Source organism: Aedes albopictus, chromosome 2 (assembly GCF_035046485.1).
Source record: "Aedes albopictus strain Foshan chromosome 2, AalbF5, whole genome shotgun sequence".
In the NCBI taxonomy this organism is placed as follows: Eukaryota; Metazoa; Arthropoda; class Insecta; order Diptera; family Culicidae; genus Aedes; species Aedes albopictus.
In genome coordinates, this window is record NC_085137.1 from 369,417,189 (window position 1) to 369,433,749 (window position 16,561).

Here is a 16,561-nt window from a genome sequence, read left to right on the forward strand (position 1 = left end):
TCAGCTAAATATAGAGTGCGGCACATCATTTCATGTCTATTTTTGGTAAGGATGTTAGTGGTGACTATTTAAGACCTCACCAAGGTCATATGGCCACTTCCGGATATTGGTCCAGTTCCTCCGGTTCCGGATTCCGGCCATTTCAAGTGAAGTCACCTAAATATACGTGCGACATATCAATTTATATCTATTTTCAACAGGCATGTGAGTAGTAACTGTTTGAGACCTCACCAAGGTCATATGGCCACTTCCGGATCCTGGTCCAGTTCCTCCGGATCCAGATTCCGGCCATTTCAAGTGAAGTCAGCTAAATATACGGTGCGACATATCAATTCATTTCTATTTTCAATAAGCATTGCGCGCTGATTATATGGAATCAACCCATCAAACTATCACGTGCCTCCTACTCCTTCATTTGCTGCTTGGAAGAATTCGATGGAGCCCCTTGGTATTTCACAACAAGTCAAAGCGGGAAATACCAGCTGGCGTTTTGCCTCTCCCAAAAAGGGGTTTTGCCTCCTACAGTTTTCCGGCACCTAAAAGTAACACTTTTTTGTATTGTTTATTTGAATTGGAAATTTTGTGGGCACGCGGACCAAATGTTCAAGTCTCTTTGGTAAGGGAATAAACTTCTCTCCAAGGCAAACTACAGCCTTAAAAACAGTATAATTTGAGGTTTATTACCGCATATGCTTAGGCGTGGCGTTATGCCCATCTTTCCCCTATAACTTGAGAACAAATCAAGCAAGTGGAACCAAATTTGCCATGAGGAGGATTCAGAAGGTAACGAATGTTTCTATGGTGGTGTGTAACATGAGAATCAATCAAGCAAATATAACAAAATTTGGCATGCAGAGAACTCAGAAGATGAAGAATGTTTTTACGTTTTTACGCTTTCTCCTTTTGGAATAACTCGAGAACCAAGCATATGAAAACAAATTAGCTATGTGGAGGTTTCAGAAGGCAAAAAGTGTTCCTATGGTGTGTGAGACCTCTTCCCCTCTGAAAAGATGGACTCCCGTACAAATGTAACAATAATATCTACATAATTCGAGAACTAAATACAGGGGATGGCCAGAATGTTTGGGATAGGCAACTTTTTTTCTCCCACAAAAAAATTCAACATGCTGTAACTTTTCATAGAGTGCATCAAAAAATCTCAAATTTTGACTGTTTGTCAACCTATTATATGTGCATCATTGGTACAAATTTTTTTTTTTTTTTTTACTTATTCGTTTATTTGGAAGGCTCGGGCGCCACATGGGCATAACTGAGCCGAAATCTTTTGTTTTTACATTGATTTTACATTTTACAATTTATTACTGCCTTAAGACTATGTTAGTTTGGGAAGCCGAAGTACTCGCGGCTGTTTCGAGGTTAAGGATTGAAAAAAAAAATAAAAATAAAATTGGGGGACGGGTTTATGGGTTTAAAACTAAATTATTTGCTAACTTATACTAAAAACATTGATGGGACAAATTGTCCATATCTGTAACGGGACCAAAAAGAAAGGACTTTATTGGTAGACAACGACAAGAAGAGGACAAACGGAAGGGGGGCGACGACAGACAGGGTCGAACAACAAAACCAAAAGGCAGACAACGAAAACAAGGAACTTACTACATCAAACTCTTACATCAACACGTTTCAAAAACTGGTAAATCAGGTTCATGTATTCCAAATCAAGTCCTGCCAACACTTCTCTAACGGGTTTCTGTTGTTTTCCTCGGACCCGGAGAATTTCATGCAGCTCAGATCTGACCTCACGATACTCATCGCATCCCCACACGACATGTTCGATATCCTGGTAAGCCACGCCACAGACACAGAGATTGCTTTCTGAGAGCCCAATACGGAAGGTATGTGCGTGGTACAAATTTGGGCGATTAATTTTTCGCGAAGTTGGAACCGTTTGGGTAAAACACTATTATTTAGACAACTAATTTTTGAACTGTCATATCTCGGAAACCAGTGAACCGAATTGAATGAATTTTATAACGTTTATCAACAATATATTGATACTTAATACGACGTTTTAAAATGTAATATTTTCTCACGGCGAATTAAGTTATACTGGATTGAAATTTTTACCCACATAGAGGAAAATAAGTCAAATTTACAATATCACACAAAAATTACTAAATGTGTTCTTCCTTCAATCTAAATAGGCTCTAATATGTCTTATTAGAGATAACTTGAGAACAGAAGTGGGAAATCTTTGGATATCAACACTAAAATTTATTGACATTGATGTAAAAAAATACATTTTTTCGAGAAAAATCCAAAAAGTGTCAATCCTTGATAACTTTTTTCAACGATTGAAAAGTACCTATGTTTTAATAGTTTGTGAAGCACTTACATATTGTTAGTGTACGTTCAAAATTTCATTCAATTTGGTTCACTGGTTTCCGAGATATGACACCTCAAGAATGAGTTGTTTGAAAAATAGTGTTTTACCCGAACGGTTCTAACTTGGCGAAATATTAATCAATCGAGCCCAAATTTGTACCAATGGTGCACACATAATAGGTTGACAAACAGTCAAAATTTGAGATTTTTTTATGCGCTCTATGAAAAGTTATAGCTTGTTGAACCTTTTTGTGAGAGAAAAAAAAGTTGCCTATCCCAAACATTTTGGCCATCCCCTGTAAGTAAAAGTTACCAAATTTGCCATGCGGAGGTTTTAAAAGGCAATAAATGTTCCTATGACTATGGTAGTGTGAGACCCCTATCCCTTTGGAAAGAGGGGCTTCAATACAAATGGAACGGAAATTTATGCACAACTCGAGAACCAATCGAGCAAATGGAACCAAATTCGACATGTGGAGGGTTTAGAAGGTAAGGTAGGAAATGTTTCTATGGTGGCGGGATGTGTGAGATCCAACACTCCCACCCCTTTAAAAATGGGGGACAAAAAAATCTGCATGACTTGAGAAACAATCAATCAAATTTGGCATGTGGAGAAAGCAAAAAATGTTTTCATGACCGCTTGAGAACGCTTCAACCTCAGAGAAGGGGAGGGTTTTGAAGAGAAAGAAATACTTCAAAAGTTAAAAGTCTGTGACCCTTCCTTCATCTGGGAGCAACACTCCACCATCCTAAAAAAAACAAAATGCAGAGAATGGCTGCATAATATGTGCAAAACATACTAATTTGGCATGTGGACATTTTCGAAGGCATGAAATGTCTATGACATTGTGAGTCATTCCAGAGGGTGGAGGGGGTTCTCACACAAATGTAAAAGACATTTTTGAATAACTAGGATGAAGTGTACGGCCGACCGTTATTAGGCCGAAGTTTATAGAGCCGAATAAAGATTAGCCCGAATGGACTTTACGCGGAATGTTCATTGAATCCACAGAATGATCACCATGCCCTCATTGTCACACAGGTTGTACTTCCTGCTGTTTATAATGCTCACTTCATCGGAGATTTTTCCTTCTTTTAGTAATAGGCTGTTCTTTCAAGTCACACTGTTATATTTTCTATACGGACCAACTGCTAAAATTTACAACATACCTAAATGTATCTTTCTTTATATCGTAGGTTTTTTTTTTCGAGTGGCGCTGTTGTGTAGTTAATGGCAGTTGAACTGTGAACTTTATGATCGATTAGTCATTTTAAGTTACTCTTAAGTTGGTTAGCAACCAAACCACCAAACAGTATTCTTTATACAAGATTTTTCCTTCTTTTAAAATAGGCTGTTTTTTTTGCATTATTATGAAAGAGTGGGCCTTCACATAAAAAATCAATAAAGATAAAAATAATAATAAGATACGAACTATGTGTTTCTCAGGTAAGTAGCATGTTCTAATAGAAGTATGAACTTAGTCCAGAACATTGGATTATGCAAACGGATGGGGATCAATGTATCAAATGGAAGATAACGTACCTCTGGAGCCAGCCTTCCAATGTATATACAAGTGAGTTTACATACACTTTAGAGCCAAACAACTAATAATTAATGAATGAAATGATCAACAAGATTTTTGAACAGTGCAAATTGTCCTCATGGTAGATATGTACATATGTTGAACAAGTTAAGAAAATTAACAAAAACATTAGAAAAACTGTGTCATAGTGCAAGAGCCACAATTAAAATGGGCAATACAAGGTTTGCCGGGTCAGCTAGTTTTATATATATAGAAGATTAGAATAAAATCAGTGCAACTTTGGTACGCGGAAATCTGTTTCTCATTAGACGCTTACTTACATGAATTATATTCAATTTACATAGAAACAAGTGATTTCAGTTGATAGTTTGAAGATGCAAATAAATAAAATAAATAAAGTCCTGTCTTTGTTCAACCAGGGTAGAATGACCCGGAGGCAATCCTGTAAGGATTCCAGGAGTTCCTTCTGAAGGTTTTCCCGGAGGAACTCCTAAAGTGATCCCCAGAGGAACTCCTGAAAAGATTCCCGAAAAAAAATATGAAGGAATTTCCGGAGGAACTCCAGAAATGTTTCCCTGAGAAACTCCTGAAGGTATTCCCATAGAAGTTCGTGATGGGATTCCCGGAGAAATTATTCAAGTGATCCCAGGAGGAATTCGTAATGGGATTCCTGCAGGAAATCCTGCAGTGATTCCTGGAGAAAATCCTGCAGGGATTCTTGGAGGAAATTCTGCAGGGATTCCTGGAGGAAATACTACAGGGACTCCCGGAGGAAACGCTTCATAGGTTTCTGGAGCAAATCCTGTAGAGATTCCTGGATTCTTAAAAGGGATTCCCGGAGGTACTCGTGGAAGGATTCCTGGAGGACCACTTGGAAGGATTCCCGGAGGACCTTCTGGAAGGATTCCCGCAAGAATTCCCGGAGGACCTCCTGGAAGGGATTCCCGGAGGAACTCCTGGAAGGGATTCCCGGAGGAACTCCTGGAAGGGATTCCCGGAGGAACTCCTGGAAGGGATTCCCGGAGGAATTCCTGGAAGGGATTCCCGGAGGAACTCCTGGAAGGGATTCCCGGAGGAACTTCTGGAAGGGATTCCCGGAGGAACTCCTGAAGGGATGCCTGAAAGAACTCCTGGAGTGATCTTCTGGAAAAATATCCTCCAGAACTGTTGAAGGATTTTACGGAGGCACTCCTGGAGGAATTTCAGGAGGAATTCTTGGAAAAAATCCGGATGAAAACTGAAAGAATTCCCTTAGGGGCAACTGGTTGAATTTTCGGTCAATTCAGACAGAATCTCCGAATTGAGATTACCGGAGGGGGGGTATTACTGGAGAAACTTCTGAAGAGATTCCTGGAGGAAATCGTGAAGAAATATTCTGGGACAAGTTCCAGAGGATCTATTGACGCGATTTCAAAAAAGATTCCTGGAGTAAATCCTGAAAAGATATGATGATGAATTTCCGAATGAACTGTTGGAAGAATTTCCTGAGGAACTCCTGGAATATGTCAAGAAGAACCCTTGAATTTAAGAGATAGAGAAAATCCTGGAGGGGATCTCTAAAAAAAAAGGGGTTCTGAGATGGTCACAGGTGACACCTATGGTGAAATACTAGCAGAAACTTCTGGACCATTTTCCGAGAAATTTCATGAAGAACTTCCATGTAGAATCTCTGGTGCAATTTAAGGAGGAATGCATAAAAAAAGTCTAACTGAATCTTTTAGATGAAAGTAAGTGCAGATAGACGTTTTTGATTCTTTAAAAATCTCAGTTGAAACTTCTGAGACATTTTCATCTGAAACTCCTACAAAATTCTCAGGTTTAGTTCCCCTGTTTATGATTTCCAGGAATAATGCATGATATGGCCATATAAAATGGGTGAACTTTTTCGCTCTTGATTGCATTGCTGCGGAGCTCGACTACCAAATCTCCTTTATATGTGAAAATGCAAGAGTATTCCGGAACAACTTGCCATGCATGTTAACCTCATAACCTCAATCGTTGCTAAATAAAACTCCTTCTCTTCCATCCGCAGGTTGACATCAACGATCGCACCATTTCCATTATCTCGGAGGCCCTCGGTGGCTCAAACGTGGAGAACTGTCCGCACGCTTGCGTGGCTCGACCCTGTGGTCCATTAGCCAAATGTGTCCCCAATCTGGACAGCTACGAGTGCCAGTGCAACCCGCAGAACAAGCAGTGCAACAAGGCAGAAGAGCTACCATCGGAAGTGATTGAACAACGGCAACGACTACTGAAGCTACATCAAGTGCACCGTCAGGAACAGCAACTGTTGCAGGAGCAGCCGGATGAAGATGATGACTTCACCACAACGGTGGTTCCTTCGACCAAGGCTGCTGGTGGTAAAGGGGACACGGGAAGCGGTGAAGACGATTACTATTATTATGAGTATGATGATGATGAGAGCGACAGTGTTGACCCGGAAAGCAAGAGCCGCCCTAATGAGAACAGTGGTCGTGATAAAAATGAAGAAAAAATAATCATTCGGGCGGAACGGCAACAAGCGGATGTCACCACGACGCAGCCCAACACGGGTGATGACGACGAAGATTATCGCAACGAAGAGCGAAAGGGTCAACCGGCGGGCAAAAGCACAAGCTCAGATGATGACAGCAAAGTTCAAAATTATGATGACTATCAGGTTCAGGGCGACAATGTTTACGATGACGAAGATGGTGGCGATGACGAGAAAGATGTCAACGTAAATGATGATGGTGAATCTAAATATGACGATGCCGGTTCGACCCCGGAGGAAAAAAATCGATTTTTAAAGCGTCAACACAAAAATCAAGTAAAACAGCCGGAAGGAAAGGCTACCTCTACCACACACAACAATGAAATAAATGAAGAAACCACAGATGGTCCTCGATTCGAAAGTTACAGTTACGGTGATTTAAACGACGGCTATAATAAAGATTATGACCATAACGGCGACAGAATACCCTATCGCCCTGACCTGGTAAAGAAAGTGGGGAACGAGCCAAGGATAACATCACACCATAAAAATCAACCGGAACGCAATCCGGACTTTGACGAAACATTAATCGAAGAGATGAATCGAATAATGAAAAATAAAGATGACGGTTACGAGAGTGACGATGCGTCCGATGGGGGTCCTGCTGGGTGGGACTTTGCCATGGACGACGAGGAAATCCGACACACGGGCTCCCGGGTGGGTGGAGTCGCCGAGCATCCGTTAAGCACGATGGATGACGATAACGAAAACGGTATTGATGGCACTCGCGATGCGGTTGTCGATGATGGAAAGGAAAACAATCGGTTTCGTGATGAACATACAAACTTTAGCAAGGGTGCAGCGAAAATGGCGTCCAGTGGTGGATCCAGTAGCAGTAGCAGGAGCAGCACCACCAACAACGATCGGCAACATCAGAAGCACCTGCGAGTGGAGGGGGAAGATGACGTATCCCGTAGCGTCAAGTATAAGAACAAATACTACAGGCGATACCAGGGGGCGTGTTTCACGGGGACGGAAAGTTTCTTTCACTATAGTGACGCGGAAACCATGCGGCGGGTGATCAGTTACGAAATAGATCTGAACCTGCGGTTTAAAACGCATTCGCTGAATGGGCTGATACTGTGGACTGGCCGGCACAGTGCGCTCGAAGGTGATGATTTCCTGTCGCTGGGTGTTGAGAATGGGTAAGTGTATTGATGTGTTTTTCTACAAAGATGTATAAAACAACACGAAATGCAATAAATTGTAAATTTGCGTCATCCTTAGTTCATTTCGAAGAAAAATTACAGCTTTGCGGATGTCTAAATTGTAGTCGGAGCTCAACATTTGATCCACAATTGGCTGGCACTCACGAAAACTAGTCTGGCTTAGACTGGAGGTAGAAATTATACTTCTGTTAAGGCTCCAACTCAATCAGGGAAACTATTAATAAAGAGCTGATTATTCCAATCCCTAAAGCTTGAAGCTCACAGCTTAACCTAGGTGACTTACCTTTTCATGTTATTGTGGTAGCTAGAGCATAGCTAGAGTTTTCCTGATCATTTAGTATCCCCAGGTGTTATTTAACGGAGTGCAGCCACCGCGTTCGCCGCCGTCTATGAAGATCTCTACTTAGTACCCAGCTACAAGTCCGTGCCAAAGGAAAGAGTTCGAAGGGTTAAGCCCCTTTTTCTAGAATGAGAAAATTTGCTGTTCAGATACCCAGATACTCCCGGATTGGAAGGGGGACCAACTCCATTTGCTGTTGGTCGGCCCGCCATTTTCTCTGTAGTTCAAATACGACTTGGGAGACCGTGGAATTAACGGAATCCCGCCCCCGTACACATCCTTTCAACAATGTAGTCAGGCCTGATATCTCTACCGCATACCTTCTGCATACTTGACCTTGGTTCTACGAAACGTGGGCATTCAAAGAACACATGCTTCGCGGTCTCATCGCAGTCTGTGCATTCCGGGCATGCGGGATAGCCTGCATGTCCGAATATGTGCAGATCTCACCTAAAGCACCCATGACCTGACAGAAATTGTGTCAAGTGAAAATTCATCTCGCCATGGAGCTCAGGAACAACGCTTCCATGATCTTCTGCAGCATCTCGGGGGAGCGTTCTGGGGGTGCTGACGTGCCCGGACTACCATGTAGGCATCACCCCAAGGGGTCGTGTTGGCAGCCTGGCAGAGCTTTTCGAAGCACGCCCACTTACGCGCCTTAATATCTTCGTTCAGTGCAAGTTTAGCCGCACTGTAGGTCAAACTTCACTCCATTCTACAATCATCGCCGCGAGCTCTTTGCATCTTCCTTATAGTTCTTAGGTAGGATGCGAGGAGGTCTGCGACTTCTTGACGCCATTAGTATACCGGTTTGCGTCCACTTCTGAGTATGAATCGCGTTGGCATTGCGGTGTCACATGCATGGCTTAGGGTTCCGACTAGATCATCGTTGGATAGATCGTCGGTGTTAATTTTCTTAAGAGGCCACCATAAACCACTTGGTCACCTAAGAGGGGGGGGGGGGGTTGGTTTGGTCAAAGACCTTGGTCCATACATTTTGTTTTGTATAAACAAAAGACCACGCAGTGAGGCGGAGTTCGAATTATCTAGAAAAATGACCACGTGGTTTATGGACACCCATAAGCAATCACTCCACAAATATCGGCTTATCGAAGCGTGAGTTCAGCCATCCCCGATGACGGTTCATGACCTTCGGCTGAGGCCGTCTCCTTCCGTGTTCCACGACATCCACGTTCAGTCTAGCCATAGCTTCGAGTAGAGCCCTGCCTCGCGCTAGTCAAGCCCAAGTAACAATCGTATGCCACAAACAAGCACGCATGCTGAATTGTTGCTTTATAATTGTAGTGATAGCTGAACCTAAATTATTCTGTACACATTACTGTACACATGCAATTTCGTATCGGTATTAACAATGATAATATAAAACACTTTCCAAGAATTTAATAAGATTTCTTTTCGACTTGCAGCAATTTCTTAACAAAATAGTTTAACAAGACCTTTTTCTGCTTCTTGTTAAGCTTATACATATTAGCATATACACAAACTTAGTTTGATAACCCGAACTCGGTTCAATTTTCTAACGAGCTTTAATCGGTTCCACAACTTTAACTGACTAACCTATTGAAAATCGAATTTTTGACAACAAATCACTCACAATAACTGAAGCTACGGTTGTTACTTACCTTACCGGTCAGGCTAAGGCCGGGGTGGCCTCTGCTGTACATAGTAGCCGCCTCCATTCCACTCGGTCCATGGCTGTTTGCCTCCAGTTCCGCACTCTGCGTAGGGTCCGCAGATCGTCCTCCACTTGGTCGACCCACCTAGCTCGCTGCGCTCCACGTCTTCTTGTACCGGTCGGATGACTCTCGAGAACCATTTTAGTCGGGTTGCTGTCCGACATCCTGATGACGTGACCCGCCCACCGTAGCCTCCCGATTTTCGCGGTATGGACGATGGTTGGTTCTCTCAGCAGCTGATGCAGCTCGCAGTTCATTCGCCTTCTCCAAGTCCCGTCTTCCATCTGCACTCCGCCGTAGATGGTACGCAACACCTTCCGTTCGAAAACTCCAAGGGCGCGTTGGTCCTCTGCATGTAGGGTCCATGTTTCGTGCCCATAGAGGACGACCGGTCTAATCAACGTTTTGTAGATGGTTAACTTCGTGTTACGGCGAACTTTATTCGATCGTAGAGTTCTGCGGAGTCCAAAGTAGGCACGATTTCCTGCCACAATGCGCCTCTGAATTTCTCTGCTGGTGTCGTTGTCGTCGGTCTCCAGTGAGCCCAAGTACACGAATTCTTCAACCGCCTCGATTTCATCACCGTCGATATGAATTCGGGGTGGCGGGCGCGGTGATTCCTCCCTGGAGCCCTTTGCCATCATGTACTTTGTCTTCGACACATTTATGACTAGTCCGATTCGCCTAGCTTCACTCTTTAGTACGATGTACGTTTCCGCCATCGTCTCAAATTTACGAGCAATAATATCAATATCATCGGCGAAACCAAGCAGCTGAACGGACCTCGTGAGAATCGTCCCAATCGTGTTTATCCCCGCTCTTCTTATTACACCCTCCAAAGCAATGTTGAACAGCAAGCACGAAAGACCATCACCTTGCCGTAACCCTCTGCGAGATTCGAAGGGACTCGAGAGTGTCCCTGATACTCGAACTACGCACATCACTCGATCCATCGTCGCCTTGATCAACCGTATCAGTTTATCCGGGAATCCGTATTCGTGCATAATCTGCCATAGCTGTTCTCGATCGATTGTATCATACGCCGATTTGAAATCGATGAACAAGTGATGTGTGGGCACGTTGTATTCGCGGCATTTCTGGAACACCTGGCGGATGGCGAACATCTGGTCCGTTGTAGCGCGTTCACCCATAAATCCAGCCTGATATTGCCCCACGAACTCTCTTGCAATCGGTGATAGACGGCGGCATAAAATTTGAGAGAGTATCTTGTAGGCAGCGCTCAGTAGTGTGATCGCGCGGTAGTTCCCGCAATCCAACTTGTCGCCCTTTTTGTAGATGGGACACACGATACCTTCCATCCATTCCTCCGGTAATACTTCCTCCTCCCAAATCTTGGTAATGACCCAGTGTAGTGCTCTCACCAGTGCTTCTCCACCGTATTTTAGAAGCTCGCTTGGTAGTTGATCTGCTCCAGCGGCTTTGTTGTTTTTCAACCGGCCAACCTCCTCCTCAATCTCTTGAAGGTCAGGGGCCGGAAGTCTTTCGTCCTGTGCACATACTCCTAGATCTGTTACCACGCCACCTTCGGTACTTGCAACGTCGCCATTGAGGTGCTCATCGTAATGCTGCCGCCACCTCTCGACCACCTCACGCTCGCTCGTGAGAATATTCCCGTGATTATCTCGGCACATGTCGGCTTGTGGCACAAAGCCTCTACGCGAGCGGTTCAGCTTCTCGTAGAACTTTCGTGTGTCCTTAGCGCGGTACAGCTCTTCCATTGCTTCGCGATCTCGCTTGACCCGTGGAAGCATGAGGTAGGAACTTGTGAGGACCAGAGCTATATTGGACGCTCTCCTTATCGACTCACCGTTTTGCAGCCCACGGTTGTAGTGACATTATTTTGACAGATTTATTACGCATTTCGTTTTCAACCTTTTCCAGATTGATATTTGGCACGCAGGATCATGAGATGTTGTGCTGTAACTTACCAGTTTCGAGGCTGGCATATGGCGGAACGATCAATTTGCACGTATTTTCAGCATAGGATTACAGTCAATTTGCGTATTTTCAGCGTTTCTAGGACAACCATCGAGCAGATTTTAGCAATTGATAGCTTTGTGACTGTTAATAAATTTTGTGGATTTAAAAATTAAGACTGTTTATTCATTACATATTTATCCTGAAAGCAATTTGATTAAATTTGAACCGAATGTTCGGTTACTGATGCATTTTGTGTCTACCGAACACATCGGTAAGTTTGACAGGTCTGAGCTGGACACATGGTTTATCGATCTCTCGGTTTACCATTTTTGAACCGAGCGGACTACCGAGCGTTCAGCAGATAAAAACTCGGTAGAAAAATAACCGAGTACGGTATAATTTTCTAAGTGTGCATGTAACTGTATAATGTGTTTTTCACAAGTCAAATAAGCGCTTGCGTTTCATCATACTTCGGCTCAGACTACAGAATGGAAAACACGTGTTTTTTTTACAGAACGGTAGCAGAACTAATGTGTTATTCGGTTAGTTGTTAACCGTAATGTTGTGTGTTGATTTACCACTACTGAATAGGAGTCGAAATGTGATCATGATTAGGCCACGGGCAATTTATGTTTTGACTTGAGTGCTTCAATTCATCATATTTAGGATGGCGCAGATAGGAAGGCAGGCGGATGGCGATCGACGGATCTCGAGTTCAAATTTTGATTAAGGTAAATTTATGAGTAGTTATTATTTCATTATGGTTGTTCATAGCATAAGTGACAATCATATACTCTCGTGTAAATTGAAAAATTTTGCATTTTATTTATCTATATATATAAAAATGAGTTCGGAGTTTCTTTGAGGCAACAAAACTCACGAACGGGTGAGCCGATCAGCATGACTCTTGCACGGTTCGATTCGTATACATGGTGGCTGTGTTTATATGTATAGAAACTTACGAAAATCAACTAGAAAAGGGTGAAAATTGATAAAGTACTGATTTTCGTGAGCTGGGAAGAAAATCAAAACGATCGAAATGAAACCAATCCAGAGTGCGGTGACGTTATGAGCTCAACAGTTGTCAAACCATCCTAGGTCAAACCACCACAGCTTGGCAAGACAACGTTTGCCGGGACAGCTAGTTTTTAATAATTTTTGCTAAAGCTGAATAACAGTTTTTCTATATATTTGTAAAACACTGTTAACAACAAACAGTTCAGTTGGTGCATAACACTATGCTTAATAATTTCTACAAATTTGTGTGATCAAAACCCGAACAAAGGTTGAACAATATCCTCGGACATTTAGGCCCGCTCGTCGTGTGACCCTTGTTCGCCGTGCAAATCAGGCATTTTGGTGCCGGTGATCTCGTCCAAGTTTCGAGCTAGTGCATTGTAGGAGGTGCCTTCCATAGCCGCCTCCTACTTTAGCACTAGCGTCATCTGTCCAGTCATGGTGCGCCGGATGTTTTTGCATACTCGCCCAGCGTTGAGAGACGATTTTCACCTCACAATGCCTTTAGCACCTCGACGTACGTGCCCGCCTCGGGTTTAGACACCAGCGCGTCACTCCGTTAGCGTTTGCGGGCTGACTTCACTTTTTTTCACTATCTTCTTCTTTCAAACTGTAACCCAAGGGTTTTTGTTCCCTTGGTCCAATTGGTTACCGCTCCTCTTAGGGTTGATCTCTTAAGCTTGGTTTTTCTGCCCCTTGCGCGTTTCGCAATCGACTTGGTAGCCTGTTTACTCACGCTGGCCGTCCTTTCCTGCCTCTTTGTCTTTTCACCCGCCTCTGTCAAACGCTTCTTGAGCTGCGTCTCCTCGGCAGATTTCGACCATGCAGCTCGAGACGTATGGTGGTTTGACCTCTCTGTTACAACTCCGGCAAGCTGCATACTTTCATGTTGCATCGTTGCGTTGCCAGCAAAGAAGTAGCTGTCCTCCCTACTCACATCAGCTGCACTCTCTTGGTCAGAGCCAGCGATTTCCGGAGCATCAGCAGGTCCTGTTTCAGGTCCTCACTGATGTTAATTTTCCCGCTCGTGAAGTCGATCTGCTCGTCCAGCTGGCAACTACCAACATCTCAGGTAGCTCGCTCCTGTTGCAGTTCAGTGCCCGCGTGAGGTCCGCGCCAGTCATCTGCGCTTCCTCGGCCAGAGCTGTGCCGCTTCGTGCTCCTCTATTATACCTCCTGCTGCCTGCTCACTGGTGGGTATACCAGCCCCTCGTAGTAGCGATTTCGTAAGTTCTCCTCGCGCGAACAGGTTTAACGCCTCTTTACCTTCACATGGTTTATGAATTTAGTTGTCTTTTCTGTTGGGCCCCCCTTAGAGCCGCTATTCCCACATTGTATTTCATTTAGCAGCAGCGATGTCACAAATCACAGACCATTATCGTTAATAATAGCACGAAATATTAAAGTACCAATAATTAAAGGTGGGTGGAAACTCTCTCTGCTGGCTGATCTGCGCATATGGATCTCCGATGACTACTTTGATGTCTTGTTTTGAACGCTTTTCACTAAAGACCTCATCCAGAAAGACAATAGGGCCCAGGCTATGCCACCAGTTAAACACTCAACTCTTTACTGGCGATCATTGACTGAACCGTGCAAGCTTGAGGAATAAACTTGTGAAGACTTGTGGGCGTTTCTTCCAGGTTATCGATTCATTTTTTTCATACCTAGTAGGATCTGGGACCAATTGGGCAGGATTACCTATTTTGGGCACATGCTGCTGTAACTCAGTCAATTTCAAACCAATTGATATGAAATGTTGTTTATGACTAGACACTGTGTGTATTTTATCGTATTCCAAAACTCAAGTCAATTGGCTGAAAACTGACTGAGCTACAGCAGCAAGTGCCCAAAATAGGTGCTCTTGCCCAAATGGTCGCAGACCCTATTACACACAAATTTCAGTAAATTAAAATTCTAATCTGAGTCTGCAGTAAGTTGATGATACCATATTGCCATAATTCTGATGAAGTGTAGAAACCTCCAGCTCCTTTGGGTTTCCTTTCAATACCTGACGCAAATGTTCCCAACATCGCTTGATAAGAAACCATTTTGTGCCGCACTGCCGATACCACTTTATGACCCATGAGGAGCAGTCAGAGTAGCTGCCGTCTGGTGCTTCATTCGCAGTTCGATAACGTGATTTGAATGAGCAAATATTTAGTCTTAGCTAACAAAAAAAAAGTGCAGAAACGAATCCCGGATTCCACCGGTAACCGAGTCGGGCCGGGTGGTGGTAATCAAATGTTTGATGTGAGATTGATTTTCAAGTCGATTCAGAAGGCGATATCGGTTCGAAGGAATCGCTGAAAATGGCGCATAATTATGGCAAGCCAGCCGGTATTTAAATGGATATTTTTCTCACCGTTCATTTTCGCCTTTTGCTTCCAGATTCCTGCACCTGCGATACAACCTGGGGTCAGGTGAAGTGAACATCAAATACAACTCAACCAAAGTCAGCGACGGGCTGTGGCACCGTGTTCGAGCCTTGAGGTAAGAAAAATAAACATTTCGTTTTTATGGGATATCCGGAGAGGATGTGCGTTTCGTATTTTTCTGGCTCTCTTCCGGTCACAACTGGGAAAAGTCGGTCTCGTGTTGCAAGCTTTGTGGAAAAAATGAGGGAAGTTATCATAAAAATAATCAGAAATGAAAATATCCCTCCAGACTTTATTATACTGGCGTGTATTGCTGGAGATTTTACGTTTCCATCTTTAATGTTGATGTTTAGTATGCATTTGATGTGACATAATGATTTGCTGTGGACTCGGTGTGTTCTTGAAATCCTTTAAGCTTAAATAGGCAAAGACCTGCTTAAGAGTTGATGCTGATACTAAATCATCAATTAACTTGTTTCGATCATATTGCTTCAACCGCAGGAAAACATTTATACACTACCCGCCAATAATATGGAATCGTTGCAATACTTAGTATTGCAGCACCCAAAAAGTTTGGCATCACCTAAAATAAGGAGAAAAAATGGACTGAACCTAGAATCAATTAGGTTGTGGGTACGAGTTGCATTTGCAAAGCGAATAAAGGGGGTCATAAGTAATTTGTGCCTCAAAGACCTGAAATAATCACATTTCAGGGTGATGCAATACTTTTTGGGGTGCTGCAATATTCAGTATGAGTGTTGCTATGCGCGATTCCATATTTATGGCGGGTAGTGTATGGTTCTGTTTTCATTTTTATTCTATGTTTTGGATGCAAATTGATTTTATAATCTGATACAGAACCGTTGCTCGGTTATCTGGCTGTCCAATACATACCGAACGAAGGTTATTTAAAATAAATATCTGCGAACTGTCTAGCAATGTCTTTAATTTTTATCATCTGTAGGTAATTTAAAAATTATAACTAAATGAAATTTCTATTAAAGGAACTATTATCAGAAATATTGAAGTGCCCAAAGTCACATAAAATTCATGACATTCAAACAGAATGTTTACATTTCATCAACCGCTAGGCTATAGCTATACTAAACCATCATCTGTTAATATCTTTTTTGAGCTTTGATTGCACTTCGTAAACATTGCATCTAACCGCTGCATAAAACTGTGCATGATCTATTCTTGGGAAACCGTTCTTAATTCACAAATCGCAAAAAAAAATCCCGCACTCTCGCCGGCATAATCTGCCCAACCCACAGTGTTAGTGCTCGCCTTCCTCTCATCATAGCTCCCCCTAAGTGCTTTCGCGACCACAACGAATTTAATATTCAAATTCTGCTTTCACGCCGGAGACGTGTCTGACGCGGTTCGCTTCGAGCGATATCTAGCAGCCAGCGATGGAAATTTAAAAGCACCTCCCTCCTCCCAAGAAAACTAGCTGGGAAACTTAAATCGGTGAATCGTTTTCTCACTGCAGGTACCTAGATGATACCTGCTTATACCGACTGCCGTCGTCCCGGATCGATTGACACCGGGATCCGAGCTAGGTTAGCAGCACCCACTTTGGGTGGTTTCCAG

The 16,561-nt window shown here is 43.2% G+C and overlaps 1 protein-coding gene across 1 annotated transcript in view; it reads left to right on the top strand.

Annotated features, from left to right (window-relative positions):
• LOC109430547 (uncharacterized) overlaps positions 1 to 16,561 on the top strand; it is a 776,197-nt gene that overhangs the window by 724,130 nt on the left and 35,506 nt on the right. Inside the window, exons 15-16 of the mRNA XM_062852938.1 lie at positions 5,926 to 7,571; positions 14,982 to 15,083. Coding sequence (XP_062708922.1) covers positions 5,926 to 7,571; positions 14,982 to 15,083 — 1,748 coding nt within the window. The remainder of the gene's footprint in view (positions 1 to 5,925; positions 7,572 to 14,981; positions 15,084 to 16,561) is intronic.